This window comes from Heterocephalus glaber, unplaced genomic scaffold, assembly GCF_053883595.1.
Source record: "Heterocephalus glaber isolate CG9 unplaced genomic scaffold, H.glaber_assembly_v1.0 deba00001587, whole genome shotgun sequence".
Taxonomy (NCBI): domain Eukaryota; kingdom Metazoa; phylum Chordata; class Mammalia; order Rodentia; family Bathyergidae; genus Heterocephalus; species Heterocephalus glaber.
Genome location: NW_028258365.1, coordinates 4,394,444 through 4,417,667, shown reverse-complemented (window position 1 = coordinate 4,417,667; position 23,224 = coordinate 4,394,444). Strand labels below are relative to the sequence as shown.

Genomic DNA, 23,224 nt, shown 5'->3' with positions numbered 1-23,224 from the left:
TATAACTCTGTAAATAGGCTTTATCCTATTTTAGTTGAGGAAACAGGTATGGAAAATTAAGAAACTTACCGGAGATAAATTCTATGAAATGATAGAATGAGGCAGTGGCACCAGGGTCCTCCACTTCTAATCATCCCAGCTACTGATTCTTTTTTTAAAATTTATATATATATTTATTGGTACATTTTAGGTATAAAATACATTTACATTTATCATTGCGTGTTTGTACCAGAATATGATGTATCTTAGTTCTTGTTTTTTCTCCCATTACCAGTGCACCCTTCGCCCCCTCCACCCTTCCCTATTTACAGACTTTGATTCCATTTTTTTTTCTCATAGTTTTTCCTTTCCCTTCTTCCCTTTCCCCTTCCCCTCCCACCATCCCCAAACCCTTGGACCTTTTCTGATTTCAAATTATCAATTATTCATTTTAATCATTTTCATCCTTATTTACACTTTCAATTTCTCACACTGGAGAAACGATTCGGTATTTACATGTGTGTCCTATTTATTTCACTTAAGAGTATGGCCTCAATATGCATCCATTTAGCTATAAATGTTTCTAGTTTCTCATTCTTTATGGCTGAGTAGTACTCCATTTTATTTAAAAAACCACACCTTCTTTATCCAGTTTCCAGTCGATGGGCACTTGAGCTGCTTCCAAGCTTTAGCTATTACAAACTGTGCCACTATAAACATAGGTGCACATATATCACTGTGGTATGATTCTTTTAATTCTTTGGGGAAGATCCCCAGCAGGGGAATAGCTGGGTCAAATGGGACCTTCAGTCCTAGTTCTTTGAGGTATCTCCACACTGATTTCCACAGTGGTTGCACCAATCTACACTCCCACCAACAATGGAGAAGGGTTCCTTTCTCCCCACACCCCTGCCAGAATTTGTTATTGGTTGATTTCTTGATAGCAGCCATTCTTTCTGGGGTGAGGTGGAATCTCAGTGTTGTTTTCATCTGCATCTCTCCAATGACCAGTGATGTTGAACAGTTTTTCATATATTTATTTGCTGTTTTTACTTCTTTGTCTGAGAAATGTCTGTTCATTTCGGATGCCCATTTTTGAATTGGGTCTTTGATTTGGGGGGCCTGATTTTTTTCACTTCTTTATATATTCTCAATAGTAGACCTTTGTCTGAGCTATAGCTGCTAAATATTTCTTCCCACATTGTAGGTTGTCTCTTAGCTCTGTTGGTAGTTTCTCTTGCAGTGCAGAAGCTTTTTAATACGATGAGATCCTAGTTGTTGATTCTTTGTGCCAGTTCCCGTGCTACTGAAGATTTGTTCATAAAGTCTTTTCCTATGCCAATGTCTTCAAGAGTTCTACCTAACTTATCTTCCAGCAAGTTTAGTGTTTCTGACTTAATGTTTAGATCTTTAATCCACCTCGATCTTAGTTTAGTGCGTGGTAATAGGTATGGGTCTAGTTTTAATCTTTGGCAGGGTGAGATCCAGTTTTTCCAACACCGTTTATTAAATAGGGTATCTTTCCTCCAATGAGGGTGGTCGGCTCCTTTGTCAAAGATGAGATGCCAGCTACTGATTCTTAATGGCAGAAAATATGTCTATTCTGAATCACATTGCTTTTTGTTGTTTGAACTGGATTTTTTTCCAAGCAATCAAACAAGTAATTGAGACCAATAGATTCCTATGACTGGTAACAATGGTCTTGACTAAGATTTTACCAAAATTACAAATAATTGCCCTTAAGCATGAAGAGCCTACACCGAAGTGCAAACTCCAGGAGTCCCCACCCAGTAGGTTACAATTTACTGGATATCTGATGTTTTACCTGACAGAGCTTCAGGGTGGCTACCAGCAATGCTACAACCAATGACTTGTGTTAACTGCCCAGCAGGCAACCACAGGAATTCAAGGAAAGCAAACAAGAGCTTTCCACCAGGAAAAGGGTGAGAAATTCTGACCCCAGCTTGTTATGTTTTAGACAATTTTCAGTTATACTTCACTGTTAAGCCCAATAGTTTTTAGTAATTTTTTAATTTTAAAATTATCATCATCAATCACCATCATTGACTGAGATCACCTATGCCGGTAATGATGCAGATAAAGTGGAAAACAGACTACAGGAGAAGGTTCAAAAAAACAGTGGCCTGTATACTTTCATGGCAGTTATATTTCTAAGGTACAGTATTTTTATATACATGAAACTCACCTCAATTTTGTGATAAGGACACAATTGTCTTCACTTAACAAATGGGAAGACAGGTTCACAGAACTTGAGTCACTCAGCAAAAAAGAGCATGAATTTGTGTAATAAAGTAGAACTTCTGGCCCAGACTTTCTCTACTTGTACCATAGTTTTGGAGACAACAATAAGCTTAGCAGAAATTTTTGCATGGTCATAACTTGCAGAATAAATGTTGTGCGTTTATAGGGGAAACACAAGGTGTTTTTTTAAAACTGGGTTTAAAATGGTGGAGAGAGGAAAAGAATCCTTATATTTTAAGGGTGGTACACATTCCAGAAGTACATAAAAATGTAAAGGAGAAGAGTGACATCATTTTGGCCAGAAGGTAAGCATGCTCAAAATCTACGATCCGCCTGGGCAAACTCCCACACCCCTTGCCTGGGGAGATTGCTGGATCATCTCAACCATTAAGAAAACTACCAAAGTCATCATTTTCTCTTCCTCAGTCACCTCTATATTCTCATATGAAAAACAGAAATTTGTTCTTTTGGCTGACTGAATGGTACCTATTAATAATTGTTGTTGTTGTATTTCCTTATATTCAAAGGCTTATACATTTAGATTTTACTATTTTTAAAAATTAATTTTTCAAGTCTCCATGTCCTTCCTCTTCTAATTTAAAGGGATTCTTGCTCTCTTTATGATTCAAGCTTCCCATCTCCCTACTAATAATTTAGCTTGTTTTATTTGGCAGGTAGTATCTGATTTAAAAAAATTCAAAAGAGTAACAAATCTTACTGATCCTTAAATCTAATATACAAAGAAAGGAAGTAACAAATTTTTAATCAAAGTAAGCAATAATGACAGGTTTATTTAAAATTTCCAGTAGAGAAAACCCACTACTTTTGGAATAAAAGTACTCATGTATGAGAGCATTAAGTGAATATAAAAGATTAACAGAGGAAAAAAACAAACATAGTACAAAAAAATTTTAAAAAGTTTGAAACGAGTTTAAACAGGGATGTTCTTTCAATCCTCCAAATATTTAACAGAGTTACTTGGTTTGGCAAACAATTCACTTGAAAATTAAAGCCTATTTCTGTAAACTCCATAAAAACCGCTTATTAAATTCAAGCACCCCATACAATTGCTATTGAAATATACAGTCAGTCAATTTCAGTATGGCAGGAATTACTCGTTTACTCTCACCGTTAAATGAATTAACCAGCTATATAACTACTTTCTGGAGAGGATGGCATAGAAGAATGCCAAAAAACAAAACAAAACAAAACAAAAAGGTAGGATAAAATCTCTAAAAAAAAATGGAAACACAGCAAAATTCAGACATCAGTTTGTTTAAGGCAACAAACTGAAGTTTTACAGCATATTCTACATTTGCAGTTGTCATTTCCCTCTCCCCCCCCTCCTCAAATATTCCTAAATTCGCTAGTCTAATCAATTCTTAACTTCCAAATATTCTGTACATACATATTAAGCAAAGAGCATATGCCTAACATTATTCTGACAGCAGTATGGTCAGCATACAATTTTAGAAAGATTACTATGTATATCATAAAGATTAACCTTTACTTAAAAAAAAAAACATTACTGAACAAATAGTTTTAAAATATTATGAAAACCCATGAAAAATCTCACCATGGGCTCTAAACCTGATAAAAACACACTTCAGAAAGACTATTAATGCTAAACTTCTGCCACATGATGACCTTAAAGTGCCAAACACAAAAGCATCTCTTAGGACCATTTTTCTAATGATAATTTGTCCTTGGCTTGGCCATCTCTTCTTTAACTACACACAACATCCTGCTAAAAGTCTGCATTTTAGTTGATTTTACAACAGAATATTACAACGTAAACTAAACAGGTTCTTGATATCAACAGTATGTTACCAAGGTTTTTAAATTTCTGAATCCAATAGTTGGTCACAGAGGTCAAGTATTATCAAGGCTCCTTTGTCAGCTCTCCATCGTGTCTGACTCATCCATCCTTCAAGTACATGCAAGGCTCAATAGTTTTCAGGAGGCAGAAGCCTGAGGCCATTTAAGACACTGATGAAATAGGATTGTGAGGTGAACCCATCTGGGTGAGAACTTTATCCAGCCACTGGAGTGGGCCATGCAGGTGTATCTCAATCCAGCAGGGGGTGCTCGTAACATCCTGGCGATGGTATTCTGCTCCCCAGCCCTAGAAATAACAACATAATAAATAACATGTCATTAAACTTGTTTAACTTGGTGGTTCAACTTATTAAGTAAACAGTGTTAGCATAATCAGAAGCTGGTTAAAGCTATGGACTTTTCCCACAAGAAATGTACACATGTGGAAGCCTATAATTTGTTGGGCAATCTCAAGGGATACCTAGGTGCTGTCCAGCCATGGATTCCAGATTAAGAATTCGTCTTGGGAAATGAGTTTTAATGTTTTAAAATACATTATCAAGTTATTTTAATGAAGATATTTTTTAACTTTCATATTTATTTCCCATTATATTATACTATTATTAAATTCTCACTTCATCATCAGCAAAAGAAGGAGAAACTTACAGATAGACATTCTGTTTTTTCCCTATTCAAGTGGTCAATTTGAGGCAGTATAAGGTTCTCCTATCAACGTAAACCTCTTTTTTTTGGTACCAGGGATCGAACTCTGGTCCTTGCACTTGCGCAGCAGGCGGTGAAACCACTGAGCTAAATCCCTGGCCCTGATGTAAACCTCTTGATCTTTCAATCTCTAAGCAAAACTGGCAGATCCATGTAAGTATTGCTAAACCCACCATTAAAGAGAGAAAAGTAATTTTGCTACTGCAAAGATACAAAACTTGAAAGTGTGAGTGGAAAAAAGAACATATAAGTTCTGATTAAGCCTTGTTTCATTAAGAAATCAGAAAAGGGCCTGGGGATTTAGCTCAGTGGTTCCACCGCCTGCCTCAAAAGTGCAAGGTCCTGAGCTTGATCCCCAGTACCAAAAAAAAAAAAGATATAAATGGTAGAATAGCAGAAAAGGTCAGGTTCCATTTATTTCTGCTACCTGCCTACAACAAATACACCGGAATATGGGCTGGGGATTTAGCTCAGGGGTTTTGTTGCCTGCTGCACAAGCGCAAGGACCCGAGTTCGATCCCTGGATCCAAAAAAGAAAAAAGTCATCTGAATATGAGAACTTTCTGGAAGAAGCTGTGATACTGAACTGCATCTGTAGGTATATACAACCATATTGTACAGATATCAATAAACAATTAAGTTAATGCAAGTTTATCTCCATTAGCCAGTAAATTCTTGGAAGGGAGTTGGTTATCTCTGACCTCCAATATTAAGCATAGTCACTGAACAGAGCAGAAGATCTACAAATACTTGTTTAACTGAACTGATTTAGATTTTTTTGGATACAGAAGGGCTTTAGGTGAAAATAAATTTATGAAATATATTTTCCATATCAATGCCCAAAAATGATCATCTTAAAAATAGCATAAAATTGGCTATTAACATTAGTAAAATGTTTTATATCATTTCTCCAAGATGTTGAATGGGAAAAGGTAAAGTATGCAGAGAATAAAGTATGGTAACAAAAAACAATGTTGTAAAAACAGTGTGCACTTGTTTTATTGCTAATATATGATAATCCCTTACCATGGCAGCAAGAGGTTTTTTTTTTGGTACCGGGGATCGAACTCAGGACCTTGCGCTTGCAAGGCAGGCGGCAGAACCACTGAGCTAAACCCCCGGCTCATTAGCAAGAGTTTTTTAATGAGATTTATCTTCAAATCCCTAAATCCAGTTTCCCAGCTATGTCTATTATATTTTGCATAATTCTCCATGCTAATGCATTATAAATACTCTTTATTGTGCTAAGGTTGCTTTTACTTGTGTGAAAGTAAAATATTAATATAGTGCAAAGTAAAATTGTTAAAACTGATTGGGTAATCAATATGAAATGAATCTTGAGAAAGCTATGCCAAGCATCAGAATCCTAAGTTGTTCTAGAGTGGTCCTCAGTAAAACTCATCCAGGGAGTTGAGAAATACTTGCCACAGTCCCAACTCCACCGACCCCCACTCTACACAGGCAGCAAGTAAGGCCCGGAGAAGAGGCCCCAGCCTTCAGCACACGGGCAAAACGGCAGCTAGAACCAGAACCTGCATGGCCCAATCCTCAAGTGCTGTTCTTCCCTCCAAGACAGTAAAAAGGAAACACGCTTCTGGCAACTCATTATACTCATTTAAAAAATCATCTGAGCCAAAATACTCAGTCAAAAATTAACAGTGGGGCCGGGGATTTAGTTCATGGTTCCGCCACCTGCCTCGCAAGGGCAAGGACCTGAGTTGGATCCCCGGTACCAAAAAAAAACCCTCCAACAAAAAAATTAACAGTGAATGTGAAAGATCAGTAAGAAAGGTATTTATAGTATCATATATACATGGCAATACGTCAAGCTCTTCAAGGGGTTAAAAAAAAACCCAAAGAACATTTAAGAGGTACCAGACTCAGCTGCAAAAACCAGGGTATTACATTTTGAGAAAAGCAGTAAGAGAACATACTGAGACTCTGCTAAGATGATTCAAAGAAGTAGAAAAAAAGTGATATTCAGGGAAGGATACCTTTGATCTACAGGATAATTAACAAAGGTTCCAAAATTATCTTCAGTAATAAATACATTACAAAACAGGTTTAACAACAAGTTAGGTGAGCTTCTGAAGAGAGAACATAAAAGCTGATTGCCTCACCCAAGTGTGTAATTAGTTCTGTTTCTCAGAGTAAGATAGGATGATAATTTATCTTTGAGCATACAGAGACAATTTCCTAGGACAAGTCACCAACTCATGAAATCTAATCAGGTATTTAAAAAATTTTAACATTTCAATGGCTTCTTAAAAAGGAATTTCAGAGAGGGAAGACAGCAAAGAGATCCAGTACTATGAGCAATGTCCTTAACCTTCTCTGCCCTTAACCCTTACACTTTACTCTTACAGCTTATAAGGCATCTATATCTTTAGGCAACATCCTACTTTTTTTTTTTTTTTTGGTATCGGGGATCGAACTCAGGTCCTTCCTACTAATTTTTGAATGGCATTAAAAACATGAGATTTACTAGAAACAGTTAAAAAAGAAATAATTTTCAATGATATAAATTTTTATTTTTACAAGGAGATCACTTGCTTATTGTTGAAATCAAAAGCAACAAGTGTAACCATCGTGAAAGTACCACTAAAAACAATGAAAAGGAAGATGTATTTATTCAATTGTTCTCTTAAGACAAACATATATTGAAACCATAGGTTAAATACATAATATATTGTAACAGTATCATAATAGCTAAAATAGTGCTATCTGAATAAGGAAAAGGTTACTAAAAGCTACTGCTACTGACACTTTGCCCAGCACTTCTAGGTTCCAATGACAGTCTCTTAGTAATTGACATTCTTGTTAAAGCTGAAAAATCCCTAGGTAATCAATGGACATAATACCAAGGGGATATAGAGTTATATAGGTGAGAAAGCACAGCAAAATGTGTTAAGCCCATACTACAGAAGTCTAAGCTCACTTACCTTCACAAAACTCATGCGTATAGTGCACATTTTTGTGAGCTCATAGACTGTTTCGAAACCATGGTTCACAGACTGTGCCAATAACTGAGCAAATTCTTGGTTGTTAAAAATTTTTAAACTACATCCACTAGGGATTTTGCAAACAGTAGTGGGATGAAATCCATGATGGTAGTTGCAGTTCCGACTCTGCACAAAGATGCTACTGTCACTGAGGCATTCGGCATATACCTCCCCTCCAACATAATAAAGATGAACTCCTGTAGGAAGACAAAACATATCATTCTTTTATAGTTCAACACACAAATATACATTTGTATAGATTTAAACTCAGGCTAGTTAGATGTTCTCTAAGTCCTACAAAATGGATAAAATCTTAGTATAATAGCCACGTGTCAATAAGTATGTCTGGGAGTTTTCTAGGAAATAACAGAGTCTCTTGAAAATAATACCAGAGTGTAACAATTTCAGGTGGATGCAGTAGTATACATCTATAATCCCAGTGCTCTAGGAAGGTGAAGAAGGATTGCAAATTCAATTCAAACCCAGTTTAGAGAACCTCACTTAATGAGACTCTACCTCAAAATTAAAAATATAAAATTAAAAATAAAATTTAAAAGGGGTCACACTCAATGTGAAGGACCTGGGTTCAATTTCCAGTATCCTCCCCCCAAAACCCACAAAAAAACAAAGTACAACAATTTCATTTTGGTAAGTATTTAATACCTTATTTGACCATGGTTGAAAGTGTATTCTCACTCTAAAAATACCATACAATAAAACCCGGACTTTACTGTGGGATCCTACAGGTAGTCATCATGTAAGTGTCTTGCATTTATTCTGCAGCTAAACTGTTTGGGAAATTTTAGAGAGTAGGGAGGATCAAGAAAACTGGAGGGGAAACCAGAGGTGGAAAAAGTATTGCTGAGAGCTATTAAGACATAAGGTCTAGCAACAAAAAAGTTGTGGCCTTAGTGTATGAAGTAAGAGCTCACCAAACCAGCAGCTGCTGCAGACTTCCTGTGAAACTTGGAGTTCCAGGAGTGGAAGAAATTTCATCTGACCTAGCCTTTTAAGGAGGAACACAGAAAACTCCCCTCCGACAAAGCTCCACACCACTAAAGCAGATTATATGGGCTGCTCAGCATACAATGTTATATTCTTTATGTGGCTTTAAACTATACACCTTGCAGGTAACTATGTCATGCCACAGTCAAGACTAAAAGAATGAAATATCATGTGTAGTGTTAACATTTCTGTAACAATTAAATAGCTGTTAAGGCAGACACCCAATTTTTAGCCTGACATAGGGAGAACTAAGATAGAAGTTTTTCCATGATCATAAACTTTCATTTTAGAAAATTAAAAAGTAAGAATATAAAGAAGCAGAAAATACTATCCCTCTGTTAGTCCATCTCTTTGCAAACACAAACATATGCATGATTGTACGGACGATTTACTCAATGATTTTCCCATTAGCAGACCACTGTGTTGACACTAATTTTCTGTTGTTATAACAATGACATGATAAATGCCTCTGGATGATTTTTAATGATATCCTTACAAGAGATTCCTGGAAGTTAAATCACCAGATCGAAGGCTTTTGATTCACTTTGCCAAATGACTTTCCCGAATGCATATATCAATTTACACCCTCACCAGCAGCATGTGACTGCTCTCCTTACTCCACCCATGCCAGTACTGAATCTGAGCTTAAACAAAAGTAAACTTCCCTTAATTTATAGCTGAAAATAAATACAATTGCTTTAATCTATATGAGGCTGGATGTGTTCTCCCAATTTATTAGCCACCTGTTTCTCCTATGAATTCACTGTTTGTATTTCTTACCTGTTTATCCCACCGGGGTTCTGTATTTCTATCATTTTTTATAAACTGTGCATATAGGCAGGATATAAGTATCTTTTTTCTTGTTTAATCCAGAGAAGTCTGAAATCCTTTAGTCAAATCTCTCATCTTTTTTATTGCCTTGTATCTTTAAAACATTTCCACCTTTTTGATCAAATCTATTTTCTTCTACTTTTTTGTGTTTTGAAAAATACTCACCAGTCTATCTGCATATATATATATGTGGTCAGAGTTTCTTCCCTAGCTCTTCCAAAGGTTAACTTTTGTTCCTGCAGGACCGTTAGAAGACTGCTGGATTTTTATGTTTCATTTAACATTAAATTTTTATATACAGTACAGTCTGAGTTTAATTTATTCTATTGTTTTGCCAACACACTGGTTTATTTGTAGTATTTACAATGCTTTATCAACCCCAATACCAGGAATTTTTTTTACTCATTCATTAAAAAATCTCAGCTATTCTCACTTTCCTATCCGTCCAGGTAATACTCAGAATACGTTAATATATTACTCACCTTTCAAAAAAAAGTTACAGTTTGTTTTAAACTAAAAATTAAATTAGGAAAATACCTTAAAACTCTTTTACAATATTAAGCCTTCCCCTTAAGGAAACTAGACTGCCTTTTTTTTTTTAAATTTTCTTTCTCTCTCAGTATATTAGATTTCCTTTATATAATTCTCACATACTGCAGGCTTAGATTCTTTCCTAGAAATTTATGTTTTCTGTTGCTATTAGAAATGCAATTTCTCCCTCTGTTACATTTTCTAAGTTGTGACTGCCAGATAGAGGGCAACTGACATAATTTTTTCAAAACTGGATTCTTTTCCGGGCATGATGGCACACGCCTGTATTCCCAGCACTTGGGAGGCTGAGGGAGAAGGATCACTTCGAGTTCAAGGCCAGCCTCAACTATATAGCAAGACCCTGTCTCAAAACAACAACAAAACAGATTCTGTGGCAGCTTCTAGATAAACAATGACACTTGAATACACAATGCTCATCCATAATACTGGTATGGGCAAAAGGAGAGGCACCGGTATACTTCTGGTAGGAGTGTAAATTATTAAGAGCTTTCTGGAAAGTAATGTGGTAAAATATATCAAGAGCTTTTGGTCTATTAATTTCACTTCAAGAATTGATCCCAAGAATATCATCAATCAATCCTATCATCTACAAATAATGACAATCCTGGCTTATTTTCATTATCTCTAATTCTACATTTGCATACACTATTCCAGTGCATCTGGAACAATTTTAAGTTATAGCATTTCCAGAATCCTTGTTTTCTTTCTAATTTTTCTAAGAGGAAATTATACAATGGCTTCTTACTACCTTAGGGGAATAATCACTTTACAGTTTAAAGAAAAATAAATCCTTCTATCCCAAATGCAAAATTGTGTTTATATACAATTTCAGGGGTTTACAAACCACAGAAAGATATTTATGAACCTAACTTTTAGCATTTCATAACTAAATATGTTGTTTAGGTTTTGTTTCCTTTAATCATATTAAGAAAATATCAATTCCTGCTTTAAGAGTTGAATCTCCCTCCACTCCTAAAATTAAATGTTAAAATTTTAAGCATATATTATATAACCTTTTAATCTGGTCCACTACTATAGATTTCATAGATCATTTTAAAAATCTTTTATTCCAAATATAAATAATTTCAAATTTGTAGAAAAAATTAAAATAGAACAAAGAAAAAGAGTACAAGCACCTGTATGCCATCATCCAGATTCGTCTACTGTGACAATTTACTCCATGTGCTTTATCATTTGCACACCCCTTCCCCAATGCGCACATGCATGTACACACACACACACACACCTGTATGTATTCTGACACAGGACTGTGTGACAGACCCAGATAGATGGTAAATCAGTATTATATAGAGAGAAAATATATGTGTACATTTACAGTAATGTCTTGGTTAATGAACGGTTCTGTTTGCAAATAATTCACTTTTCAAACAAAAGCATTCAGCAAAATTTTGCTTCCGTTCACATATTCCACATTGAGTGACAAACACGGCCACGGCCATCTTCCCCACACAAACACAAACACAGCCACCTTCCCCAAAATCACAAAACAAATTAAGTTCACAAACCGAGGGACCACTGTATATATCAAATCTTATAGTCTTCCTAAACTGTTTCAGTGCCTTGTGTGTGTGTGCGTGCATGTGTATAATCTTCCTCAATTATTTCACTACAGTTCTTTACTCTGATATACTTAACTGTGTAAAGTGTGTATTTTCTAAGAAAGATGTTAAGATAGCTTCTTGCACAGCCACCGTACCGTTAGCGATGTCAGCAAATTTAACATTGACAATATTTTTATCTATTATAACATTAATATTTCAGTTTTGCCTGGTGACTCAATAGTGTCCTTTATAGTATTTGTTCCCTGTCTAGTACAGGATCATGTCCAGTTCATTTTTAATCTGAAACATTTCTACATCTTTGTCTTTTGACAGATGTAGCTACTCCTCACTTTTTAAAGCAGAATGTTCCTCATTTGGGGTTTATCTGAAGTTTCTTCCAGACAGGCTGAGATTCGCATTGTCAGCTGGAATTCTAAACAGATGATGTTCAGGCCTTCTCTGGGTATCACATCTGGAGGTATATGTTTTACATTTGTCTCTCATCAGCAACGATAAGTTCGATCCCCAGTCAAGACACGGGTCAATTACACAGTTACAAATTATACGATTTCTCCACTGTGTGATTAAGGCTTTTTATTGCCCCTGTATCTAATAGGCAGTTTATAGGGAAATAGTTAAACCCATGAAAGTACCCTGATTCTTACAATTTTAAAAAGTTCATATATATTTAGCATTCATTGACGATTCTTGCCTGATTCCTTAATATGTTGGTTGCAAAATGCTCGTTCTCTACAACTCATTCTACATTTACCAATGGGTCTTCTCAATTCACTTATTTATCTATTTATTATTGTTATGCCCATATGAATTAGTATTGTTTTTAATGCATTAAAATTCATAACATTATTTTAATTAACTGCACTTAATTAGTTGCCCCATGATATCTGCAGATTAGGAATCCATAGATTCAACCATTCTCAGATAAAAAAAAATTTTTAAACGCATGTGTACTGAACACGTATAGACTTTTGTACTTCGTTGTGATTCCCTAATCAAACAGTATAACTCTTATTTACAGATAAGAGACAGCATTTACACTGTATTAGATAGAACTAAACTAGAGAGAATTTAAAGCAGATGGGAAAGTATACTTATTTATTCAGGATCCTGAGCAAATCTCCCATGGATACCAAAGGACGACTGTTTTGTGCTCAAACTGAGAGTTGTACAGGGGAAGCCTCTCTATGCTGGCTCCTGTGACATGCTCCATCACTTGGACAAGTGTTTCTTTACTTTCTGCCATAACAAGATGTTCCAAGCTCATCTTGATCCAGCCTTGGAACCAGCCATTTCTCTAAAGAGCCCTGGTTCCTCTTAGTGGGAAATGGCATTAGTAGAACTGATGATCTAGGTACAAGATGTGCTTTTTACTGTTAAGTGTCTTTGCTTCTTGGTGTGTTCAGCAGACAGATCAGAAAGTATATAGACACACACACATAGATTTATACAGACATACGCAGTATGCTTGAGAACATAAACATAAATGCATTATTAAAATTATGACTGCCCACTGACATCTCCATTTACCTCCACAATATTTATCTTTTGCCCTCCTTCATGTACATATGTTCCTAATTCCAGTGAAAATCAGGCATTGAGCAACAGTCATACATTTAGTCATTTCCTTAATTAAAATGAGATTTATTAGTATATGTTTGCCATACATAATAAATATATTCATTGTGGGGGGTTTAATCTTATGATTATCTAAAAGATACAAAACTGTTTCACTCATCCACTAGTAAATAATTGAATCTACTAAAGAGACTCTTCTATAGCAAAACATAAGACAGAACAGTGCCCCCAAACAGCAAATCTCACTTTCAGCTAATTCAATATTATGAGACATCATAAAAAAGGGTATCATAAAAATTATTGATTGGAGGAACTTCCAAACAGTACAAATTTGAAAATGTTTCCAAATGGCAGCAACTGAACATTACCTGCTCTTTGCAATGCCAGTTTGCCAGAGGAATGACTGAGTCACCTCTAGGGGAAAAAGGATACAACAGATAAACAACCCCACAGGGGTCAGAGTGCAGGCTCACCTTTTCCAATGTGCCGCCTGGTGTTTTCGATAGTGGAATTCCGGTTAACATTGGAGAGCAGCCCAAGGCAGAAACGGTTCTTATTGTTGGAAGGATCGGTGAAGCCATCTACCAACACGCTTGTGGAGGAGGCATGGAACGCTTCACCCACACGGTTATTGAGCTCATAGTAGACAATAGAACACCAATGTTTTGGTTCCTCATAAGCAACTGCCTGAACATCTGTAAAAAAGAAAAGGTTCTATCAACCAAAGTTTGTGCCTCAGGCTCTCAAAAACTAAAGTGTTGCAAAACTGGCCCAGGATCACCGAATGAAGATGTGGGAGGGCAACTGCGATGATAATGCCTACAGTTTTTCTATGATATCTTACGTAGGCGCTTATTAAGTGACAGTCTCCTTTAGATGGAAAACAATTTTCTGCAATTACTATCAGAAAATTAAAGCACCAGCTAAGCAAGCCTAGCAGCAGCGCTTTCTGAATACTAACAATATGCTATTTGCTCTTTAGTATGCAGAAATGGAAATCACCCCGACTACAGACTCAGGCTTACCACCCAAAGAAATGCAACAAGTGCCAGGCAAAAAAACAAGTGGTCGGAGAACAAGAGAGGCCCAGAGATCTGCCAAGGGTGCTGGCATAAAAAAAGACTTACTTTTGGCAAAGCCTCAGTATACCTATGCTTTTTTAAAGCAATAAAAATCAGTTTTTAATTATGAATAAGAAGTTACTTCACATCAAGTTGCCAATAATGATCACAGCTCTGGTTTTGCTCTAGTTTTCAAACTCAGGAAGAAGTCTTGCCAGCTGGCCCTTCTTACAGAATGAATCATATCTCTCTCATCCAGATTTCATGCTAACTTCCTTATATTTGCTTTAAGTCATGCAGAGCAGGTGTGTTTTGTCTCTCCATTCCCAGAATGGGCCAACAATGGAAATTACCCAACTTTACTGACAGGATGCAGCTTGTTAAGTCAAATCTCTTAAGACTAACAAATCTCCAAAGAGAACATGCTTCTAAACACTTGCAACTAAAAGGTTTTAAAGATAAGTTCCTTCTGTGGTAAAATCTCTCGTACTGCTGCTTTAGAGATTCCAGGAATACAAACCGTAATATTTCCAGCACACCAATATACAGTGATCTGAGGTTTATGAAGTCTTGGGAGTACAATCATAAAAAATTGAAGAAAATCCACATCAAAGGCACTGTTAAGGGACAAGTACCTCTGTGGGTTTTTTTGTTTTGTTTTGTTTTTTTGGTACCAGGGATCGAACTCGGACCTTGTGTTTTCGAGGCAGGCACCGGAACCACTGAGCTAAATCCCCGGCCCTCCTCTGTGTTCTTAACATCAACCTCCACAAGTACTAAAATGCACTTCATTTTAGAATTTAGTAAAGAAAACAAGGAAAATGACAATTTAAAAACCCATATGTTAGTTGCTTTATATACTTAAGTAGGTCATCTTAAAACACACACTATTTTCCATTTGATAAGCAATACTCCCCTGTCAATCTGGTGTGCTTCAGAGGGCAAAATATTAGTGATTTATAATGACAAATCTTAAAGAACGCTGAAAAATTAATAATAGAAGGGTTTTTATCAGCTATCTGGATTATTCAGAATACTATTCATCTAGGTCAGAGACATACAATTTTTTTCTACAAAAGGCCAGAAAGATTTTGTGGAACATATGGTCTTTATCAAAACTCTGCCCTTGTGCTGCAAAAGCAATCATAGATAATAGTCAGTGAATGAACACAGCTGTGTTCCAATAAAGCTTTATTTACAAAAAACAGGCAGCACACTAGTTTGCTGACCCCTGCTCTGCAAAAACCACTGAAGGCAACAACAAGAAAAAGGTCAAAGTTTTCTTCCTTAGGAAAATATTAACTGATTGTATAGTTGCTCAAACGGGGAACATTTTAAAGGTGATTTAAAAGAAAAAAAATCTTGAAGCTCTGTCCATTTCCTGACTTTGACACCTCAGGTTTAATGACAACGGTTAAGGGTCCTCGTGCTCCTAGCACTGTGCCCGTCCCTTCCTGCCATCCTGCTCCCCAAACACAAATCCCTAAAATGTGTGAGACAGGAGTTATTTTCCCAACCCGAGTCTTTGTTGGTTTGTAATTACATGTTTCAGAAGATGTTCTAGAAATGATGAGGAACCATAAAATGGAGTCAAAAGAGATTCTAAAAAGTTTTACTGATTGAAGAGTTGTACATCGCAATTTATCAAACTGTGTGGTTAAAAAGCTTCTGTGAGTTCATCATCATTTTCAGAAATTAATTTTTAAAGAGCAAGTTTAGGTACGCAGCCAATTTGAGGATGAAGTACAGAGATTTCCCATATGCTTCCTGCCCCTACAAATGCACAGCCTCCCCTGGTATCAAGGAATCTATACTGACACATAATTATCACCCAAGTCCATAATTTAGATTAGGGTTCATTCTTAGTGTGGTCAATTCCATAGATTTGGATAAATGTATATGATGGCATTCAGCTATTATTACTGTATCACAGACATCATCAAATTTTGGTACTTAAAGAATATAAGCAAACCAAGTGTGGCGGCCCATTCCTGTGATCCTGGCATTCTGGGAGGCTCAGGCAGGAGGGTCCCAAGTTCGAGCCCAGTCTGGGAAAATTACCAACAGCTTGTCTCAAAATAAAAAAATAAAAGTAGGCTGGGGATGTAGCTCAGTGCAAAGGCCTTACATTTAATCCCTCGCACCCCCTACAAAAAAAAAATCAACTCTGACAATGTCCAAGGAATCTCCTATTCTAACAAAAAGATCTGCTAAGAATAAGACATATTTAGCAATCAAGTTGCATTTTTAACTTCAACTTACATGAACTTTATACAAATTGAATAATTCATGCCAGGTGTTAAGGGCACCAGCGAAGCACTTTGCTCCCTAAGAGTCGGCCTGGAAATAGTTTAATTCCCAGCATGACCATGGCTTCCTCCAAGTGCTCTAGAATTCCACCACTTACTCACCTGAGCTCTCCGTGCCCTTAAGACCACTAAACTGGCAATTGGAAACTTGGAAGAAATATAGCATCCTTCACTCAGTCATCATCAAAGATAATATGGAGGAAATAAACACCCATCCTTCACTAGAGACAAAGAAACTTCCAGCTTCAAGGGGAGAAATGGCAAAACTTGTGCCTCAATTTCTTTTCTTGTTATACTTATTTATTTCAATTAGAAGCAAATACACCTAGAAACAAATGCTAGTTGGCAGTTTCAGTTGTAGGGATACATAAATGAAAGGCTGGAAGAGAGGATTTATGAATATCTTTTCTAACCACAAAAGAAACCTTGTGGAAACTCCAGTCAGACGAACTTCCAATGTTGAAAGTCATGGGTGAAAAGTTCACTTTGGAGTTATGCTCACTGTTTCCTGAGTCCCCCTTGTGCATTTAAAAACATCCTTTACATCACCAATTCTAACTGATTAAGTATTGAAGATCTACACAGATGGCTGCACAATTATGCTCAGGCTTTTGGTAGTTAAGACAGTGTGTTTGCTTCAAAGACGTATTTATTATGCAAAGAATGTTTTCCATAGAGCTTCTCTACCTATCTCAAATACTTATCTTTTAAAAAACCAATAGAAGTTTGTGAGAGAAACACTAGGATGTATAGACTTTAGACCCGAGGCCCCAGTCCCTGGGCCACTGGTACTGGTCGGCATCTGCTGGGATATGGGGTGCACAGCGGGAGGCGAGCAGTGGGCGAGTGAGTGAGGCTTCACCTGTATTTACGGCTCATCATCACTTGAGCTTTGGCTCCTGACAGACCAGCAGCAGTACTGGAGTCTCACAGGAGAGCAAACCCTACTGTGAGCTGCACGTGCCGGGGACCTATGTTGCACTGCTACTTATATGAATGTGAATGTAATACTAATAGAAATAAAGTGCAAAATAAATGTAATGTACTTGAATTATACCAAAACCATTCCCTATGCTCCCACCTGTGGAAAAATAAATCTTCCACGAAACTGCTCCTTGGTACCACAGAGGCTGGGGACCACTGTTTTAGCCTCTAAAAAGGAAACAAGCAGCAACTCATTTTACCTCCTCTGCTGATTTCAGAGGGCAGTGAAGGCGCCATCATATTTGTGTCCATTGGCTGAGAACCATCCTGAGTCATGGGGTCTTCAGGTGGCAGGTAGGCAGGTGGAGGTGTATCAGCTGCAAAGTTTAAAAAATTATGCTTAAAACATTCTCTTGTGAAATGAAACTCTTAAGAGATCAAGCTGCCATTTTAACTTCATCAAAAGACTGGATGCTACAGACACGGCTTGAGGTACAGCTTCTGAAAATTATTACCACTCCTAAATCTTCTGTGTCTTTAGTGCCAATGCAATGGGAAGAAAAGCGATGTATGGCAGTTCTAGGAGCTTTCTATCCAGGAACATTTAATTAACAATTAAGCATACTCTCCTGCAGGCCACTCTGAGAGGAACCGCACTTCACTTTTACTAGTGAGTTGAGAACATTTAAAGCTACCACACATGGCACTTATTAAGAAAATGAGTTTTCAGGGTCTCTTGTATAACATGTATGGGCTTTTAGGAATTTGCCAGCTGAGTTTCACTACAACCTATTGATTTATTAGACTGTTAATTTGCCAGGACTTTAAGCAATCTGTTAGAACTGTCTTCTCCCTATCCACTTAAATAATCCCTAAAAACCGAAAAATAGAAAACAAATCAGTTTATCTTTGCTATTTTCTATCGCAGAATTTATATATATTTTGGTTTCTTCTGAAGAGCAGACAGCTGGCAAACAAAATGACTTCCGAAACCACAAACACTAACACAAGTCTGGTGTTTTCTTATAAACAATCTTTTGCAGTCCAAACTTCAGGTCCTCACTGGCTCTTCTGAGCCTATCTCGCATATGTGACAGCCTTGGGAACCAATTTTTATCCCCGGGAATCAGGAATGTGCAGATTGGTACCCAGGGTAGCCGTGGAACCCATAACTAACACTGCTCCTTCTGGCTCTGGTTCTTCAGTGACTTCCCCGACTCACTGAACCCAGAACCCTACTGTGGCCTTCTTCACTGGCAATCTGCGGCATCAGCACGGCTCAGAGGGACGAGATAATTACCAATTACCGGGGCTGTTCTTCTATTGCCACAAGCGCTTCCTCCTTTCCCTTTTCCATGTTTCTGCTACTTGGTCTGTCCCTTAATCCCTGACAGCCAAGGACAAAGTGGGAATTGAAGCAATAATCTTCAGGGTTTTTAGCTGAGCTCACCTGGGGATGCAACTACTGCAAAGACCTCTGAAAGTCATCTTCTCACCACTAACCTAACCGTCAACCGCCCAGGGTTGGTAAGGGAGTGGGGCGGACAAGAAATCACCAAATATTATCAATTTGATTTTCAAACTACTCTATCCTCCACATTCATCCCAGTTTTCAATCAGAATATCAAACAACACAATGCAAAAGAAACTGGCTTGAAATAAAGGGGAGTAACAAAAGCATGAAAAATATAAAATGTGACCACTTCTCATTTTCTGAAGGCTCAGTGCTGATAATTTCAAATTTACTTAAAAACATTTTAAGTAGCCTAACAAACATGTTTTCCCTGTCACTTCCACTTCCCAAAATGTTAACTGATTCCAAGTACAAGAGCATCCTTGAGGTCTACTGGCAAGAAATTTAGTACTATTCTTTTCTTTTCTTTTTTTTCTTTTGGTACCAGGGATCGAACTTGGGTCCTTGTGGTTGCAAGGCAGGCAGCAGAATTCCTGAGCTAAATCCCTGGCCCCTTGTACTACTCTTTTCTAAGATGCTTATTAACCTATAATTTGAATGTAATGTCCTAATTAGTCATTTATTTTGATAGCTATTACACCATCAGTTGTGTCTAAAAAAGGAAAATAATTGTTCTTTTGTCTTTGCAAAGTTAAACAAGCAGATGGTTTCCAGTACTTCTGTTGTAATCCCTTTGTTGTTAAAGTGTATGTTTCTTGGGATTACATCACCATTTAAAGAAATTTAATTAAACGGGGTGTGTGTTAGCCTTCACGATCTATCTTTTCGGAGGTTGCACTTATAGCAGGGGTTTTTCCAAGTCTGAAATGATCTTGATTGAGGGTGTGTTTCTTATAACTTCATGGTGTGTAACAGAGTATTTTTCTTTTATCAAGAGAAAGACTGTAACAATTAGGCCACACCCAAAGGATGCAGCTGTTTCAAAACTTTTTAAAATAAAGGGAAAATACAGCTAATTCAAGCATCTGTGCCTGACAGATACAAGTCATTTGCTTCCTTGGCTGGGACCTCCTTCCACAAACGCTACCCTGGAGCTCTGGCGGACCCCACCTGCCCTCGACCACAAACACCCTCGCTTCCCCTCCTACCTGGCATCTGGAAAGGGCTGCCTGGGTCTGAGCTGGTAGGAGAGTGAGGGTAGGTGCTGCTGCTGCTTCCGGGAGAGTTTGGGTAACTGCTGTTGGGAGAATGGGGAAATGGGTGGCTGTTGGGTTGCTGGAAAGAATCCGGAAAGGTGGCGTTGAGTGGCATGTGAGGCTCGTTTTGTCCCAAGGTACGGAACTGAGCTAGGAGGCTGTGCTGAGGATTATATTCGCTGTGTCTTGGAACCAGCACTGGAGGAAGAACTGCAAACAGGGAAAGGAAAAATAAAAAGACAAAAATGAACACGATGAAAACTCTTATCTCCAGTAGGATGAAACATGACCCATGACAACACATTATCGGAATCCTGCCCAGGTGCCAACTGAAGCACAACCCAAATGAAAAGTCATTTTATACTCAGGAACAAGTACAGTCTCTAGAATCACAGATGGCTTATGTCTGAGATCTGTCGCATGGACGAACTGTTTGAGGAAAGTCTGAAAAATATGTTCTTTTAGGTTAAAAATGTTAAATTCTCCCACTCTTAATTTTTCCATTCACTAAAACCCAAAGTACATTGAAGGATATACAGTATATCACCACTGATGATTCCACTTCACAGCCCTGCTAAGAATTCAGAGTTAATAATTATTGAATGATAAGGGTTTTAAACTGACACACTCACTTTAAAACAAGAAACAGTAAATAAAGTTGAGACAAATACAGCGAGCCATATAACATTCAAAGGCCAGTGAAGGGCCAGGGATGTAGCTCAGTGGCGCCACACTCCTAAGTTCGATCCCTGGCACCAAAACAAAACAAAACACAACACAACAACAAAGACCAGTGAAGAAAGTTAATTACACAAACTATGATGTTCTGTGGAGAATTTATGTTGTGTCCAGTCCTGGTAGCCATACTTTGCCAGCATCTTTTCGCTAAGCATCTTAATGAATTTACCCACTTCTCAACAATTCTTAACACTACCTGATAGGCCAAGGAGGATGCAGGAATACAATCCATGTTCTGCTAACTGAAAACTCAAGTTACGAAGGCCCAAATGGCAGACAACTGTGAGAAGCAAAAACTGCTCCTGTCACTCCTAAAAGCTCAGTATATTAGGAACCTGAGGAGTCCACAAACAGCATGGTCATCAACCTCCAAAAACTCCAGGCCAAGCCACCAGGATGCACTGGCCAATGGTCAGTTCCAGAGCCTGAACCAGGGTGAGACCCGGAGCTTCCTACCAGGTCACCAGAGGGCTCCTCCTAACCACAAAGGCCTCGCACTAAGAGGAGAAAAACCCATTTTTAAACTGCATGTCCCTTGTACTCAGCCCTCTCACACTAACCTCCTCAACCAATTTCACTTGTTAATCCTTGTTTCTTCTTGAAGAAAAAAAAAAAGAGCATGCTTTCTTATTTTACCACAAAGAAAGCCTACTGCCTATACTTTAACCCTTTGCTTTTTTAAAAACACTAGAAATAACTTTATATTAGAAAGAACTGCATATTAGGCTGCCGTAACAAAATACCATAGACTGGAGTCCATATGCTAAAATTACTACATGAATGTATGGAGATGGTCCCAATTTGTTTTTATAACTAATCACAGTTTATCAATTGATCTCCCATGTTGAAGCCTTTGGGTAGCTTACAATACTTTACCATTACATGTAATGCTGCATTGACTCTGAATATGTACTGCAGTGTGATTAAACTCCTACTTGTAGACATGCTGAGTGAATGGAGAAATGCACATGTAATTTCATTATCTTCAAATACCCCTTTGTAGGGAGTTGCACCATTCTGCAATGCCAGCAGTAATGTATGCCTCTGTCCCCAGCCTTTCCAAGCAGATTTTGTCAAACTTTTTTTTTTTTGACAATCTGGTTGGTGAGAAATGGTATTTTGGTGCAATTTTAATTTACCTTTCTCTTATGGTGAAAGTTGATCATCCTTTCGTGTATTTCTTTTTTTTTTTTTTGGTACCGGGGATCAAACTCAGATCCTTGCGCTTGCGCAGCGGGCGGCGAAACCACTGAGCTAAATCCCCGGCCCCTTTCATGTATTTCAGAAAGTGTTTTTCATATCTTTTATCAATTGTCTGCCTGTGCCTTTCTGCCCACCCATTTCTGGCTTTTTCACTCTTCATAATGTATTAGCCTGTAATTTATTTTGCAGATTATTTTACTATAACCTGTCATTTGTGTTTATGTGCCAAAGTGTTTCATATGGACTCTGAGTCATAGAAAATCTTTTAAATCCATATTAATGAAATTATCCATGCATTCTTCTGGTACATATACTAATTTCATTATTTAGATTTATGATGCATTTGGGCCTTAGTTTTATTTTTTTAGTTTTATTTTAACCAGTTACCCCAACACCATTTACTAAAAAGTCTGTCTTTGTCCTAGTCACTGGAGATCCTTTTAAAAAACAATGTTCAGGTCCATTTTTATTTTATTTATTTGGGGTTGTTTTGCTTTGTTTTGGAGACAGGGTCTTGCTAGGTAGTTCAGGCTGGCCTTGAACTCCTGGCAATCCTCCTGCCTTGGCCTGCCAAGTGCTGGAATTTTAGGCGTGAGCCACCACACCCAGCAGGGTCCATTTTTAGACACTTTTTTCTATCTTGGTCTGGGTTCAGTAACACTGTTTTAATTATACAGGTTTTAACACCTGCCAGGGCTAGACCCTCTCACAGTTCTTTCCTTTCTGGTGTTTTCTTTGCATGCTGTTTTTCCATATGATTGTAATTACTACCTTATCTCTTGAAAAAAAGTTATTGGTATTTTATTGAGATCACATTATAGTCATAAGTCAACAGCAAATATCAGTATCTTGATGAGGTTCAAATGCTTTATTCAATAACTAGGAAGATCTGTTCAAGTCTGTTTGTCTTTTTGTAGGGAGGGCACTTGGGCATGAACCCATGACCTCACACAGGCCGGGCAAGTGCTCTGCTGCTGAGGTGTACTCCTACCCCCTTTTAAATTTTGAGACAAGGTCTCGCTATGTAGTCCAGGCTGCCTCGAAACTGT

The 23,224-nt window shown here is 37.6% G+C and overlaps 1 protein-coding gene across 3 annotated transcripts in view; it reads right to left on the bottom strand.

Annotated features, from left to right (window-relative positions):
• Nucleotides 1-3,012: 3,012 nt before the first annotated feature.
• The window catches only part of Smad1 (SMAD family member 1), a 77,592-nt gene continuing 57,380 nt past the window's right edge, over nt 3,013-23,224 (bottom strand). For all 3 annotated transcript variants that reach the window (XM_004868910.4, XM_087193343.1, XM_087193344.1), the window contains exons 3-7: nt 20,187-20,444; nt 17,885-18,001; nt 13,804-14,025; nt 7,725-7,981; nt 3,013-4,366 (exon numbers count right to left, since the gene is read on the bottom strand). In XM_004868910.4, the coding sequence (XP_004868967.1) occupies nt 4,223-4,366; nt 7,725-7,981; nt 13,804-14,025; nt 17,885-18,001; nt 20,187-20,444 (998 nt within the window). In that variant the 3' untranslated portion in view covers nt 3,013-4,222. The remainder of the gene's footprint in view (nt 4,367-7,724; nt 7,982-13,803; nt 14,026-17,884; nt 18,002-20,186; nt 20,445-23,224) is intronic.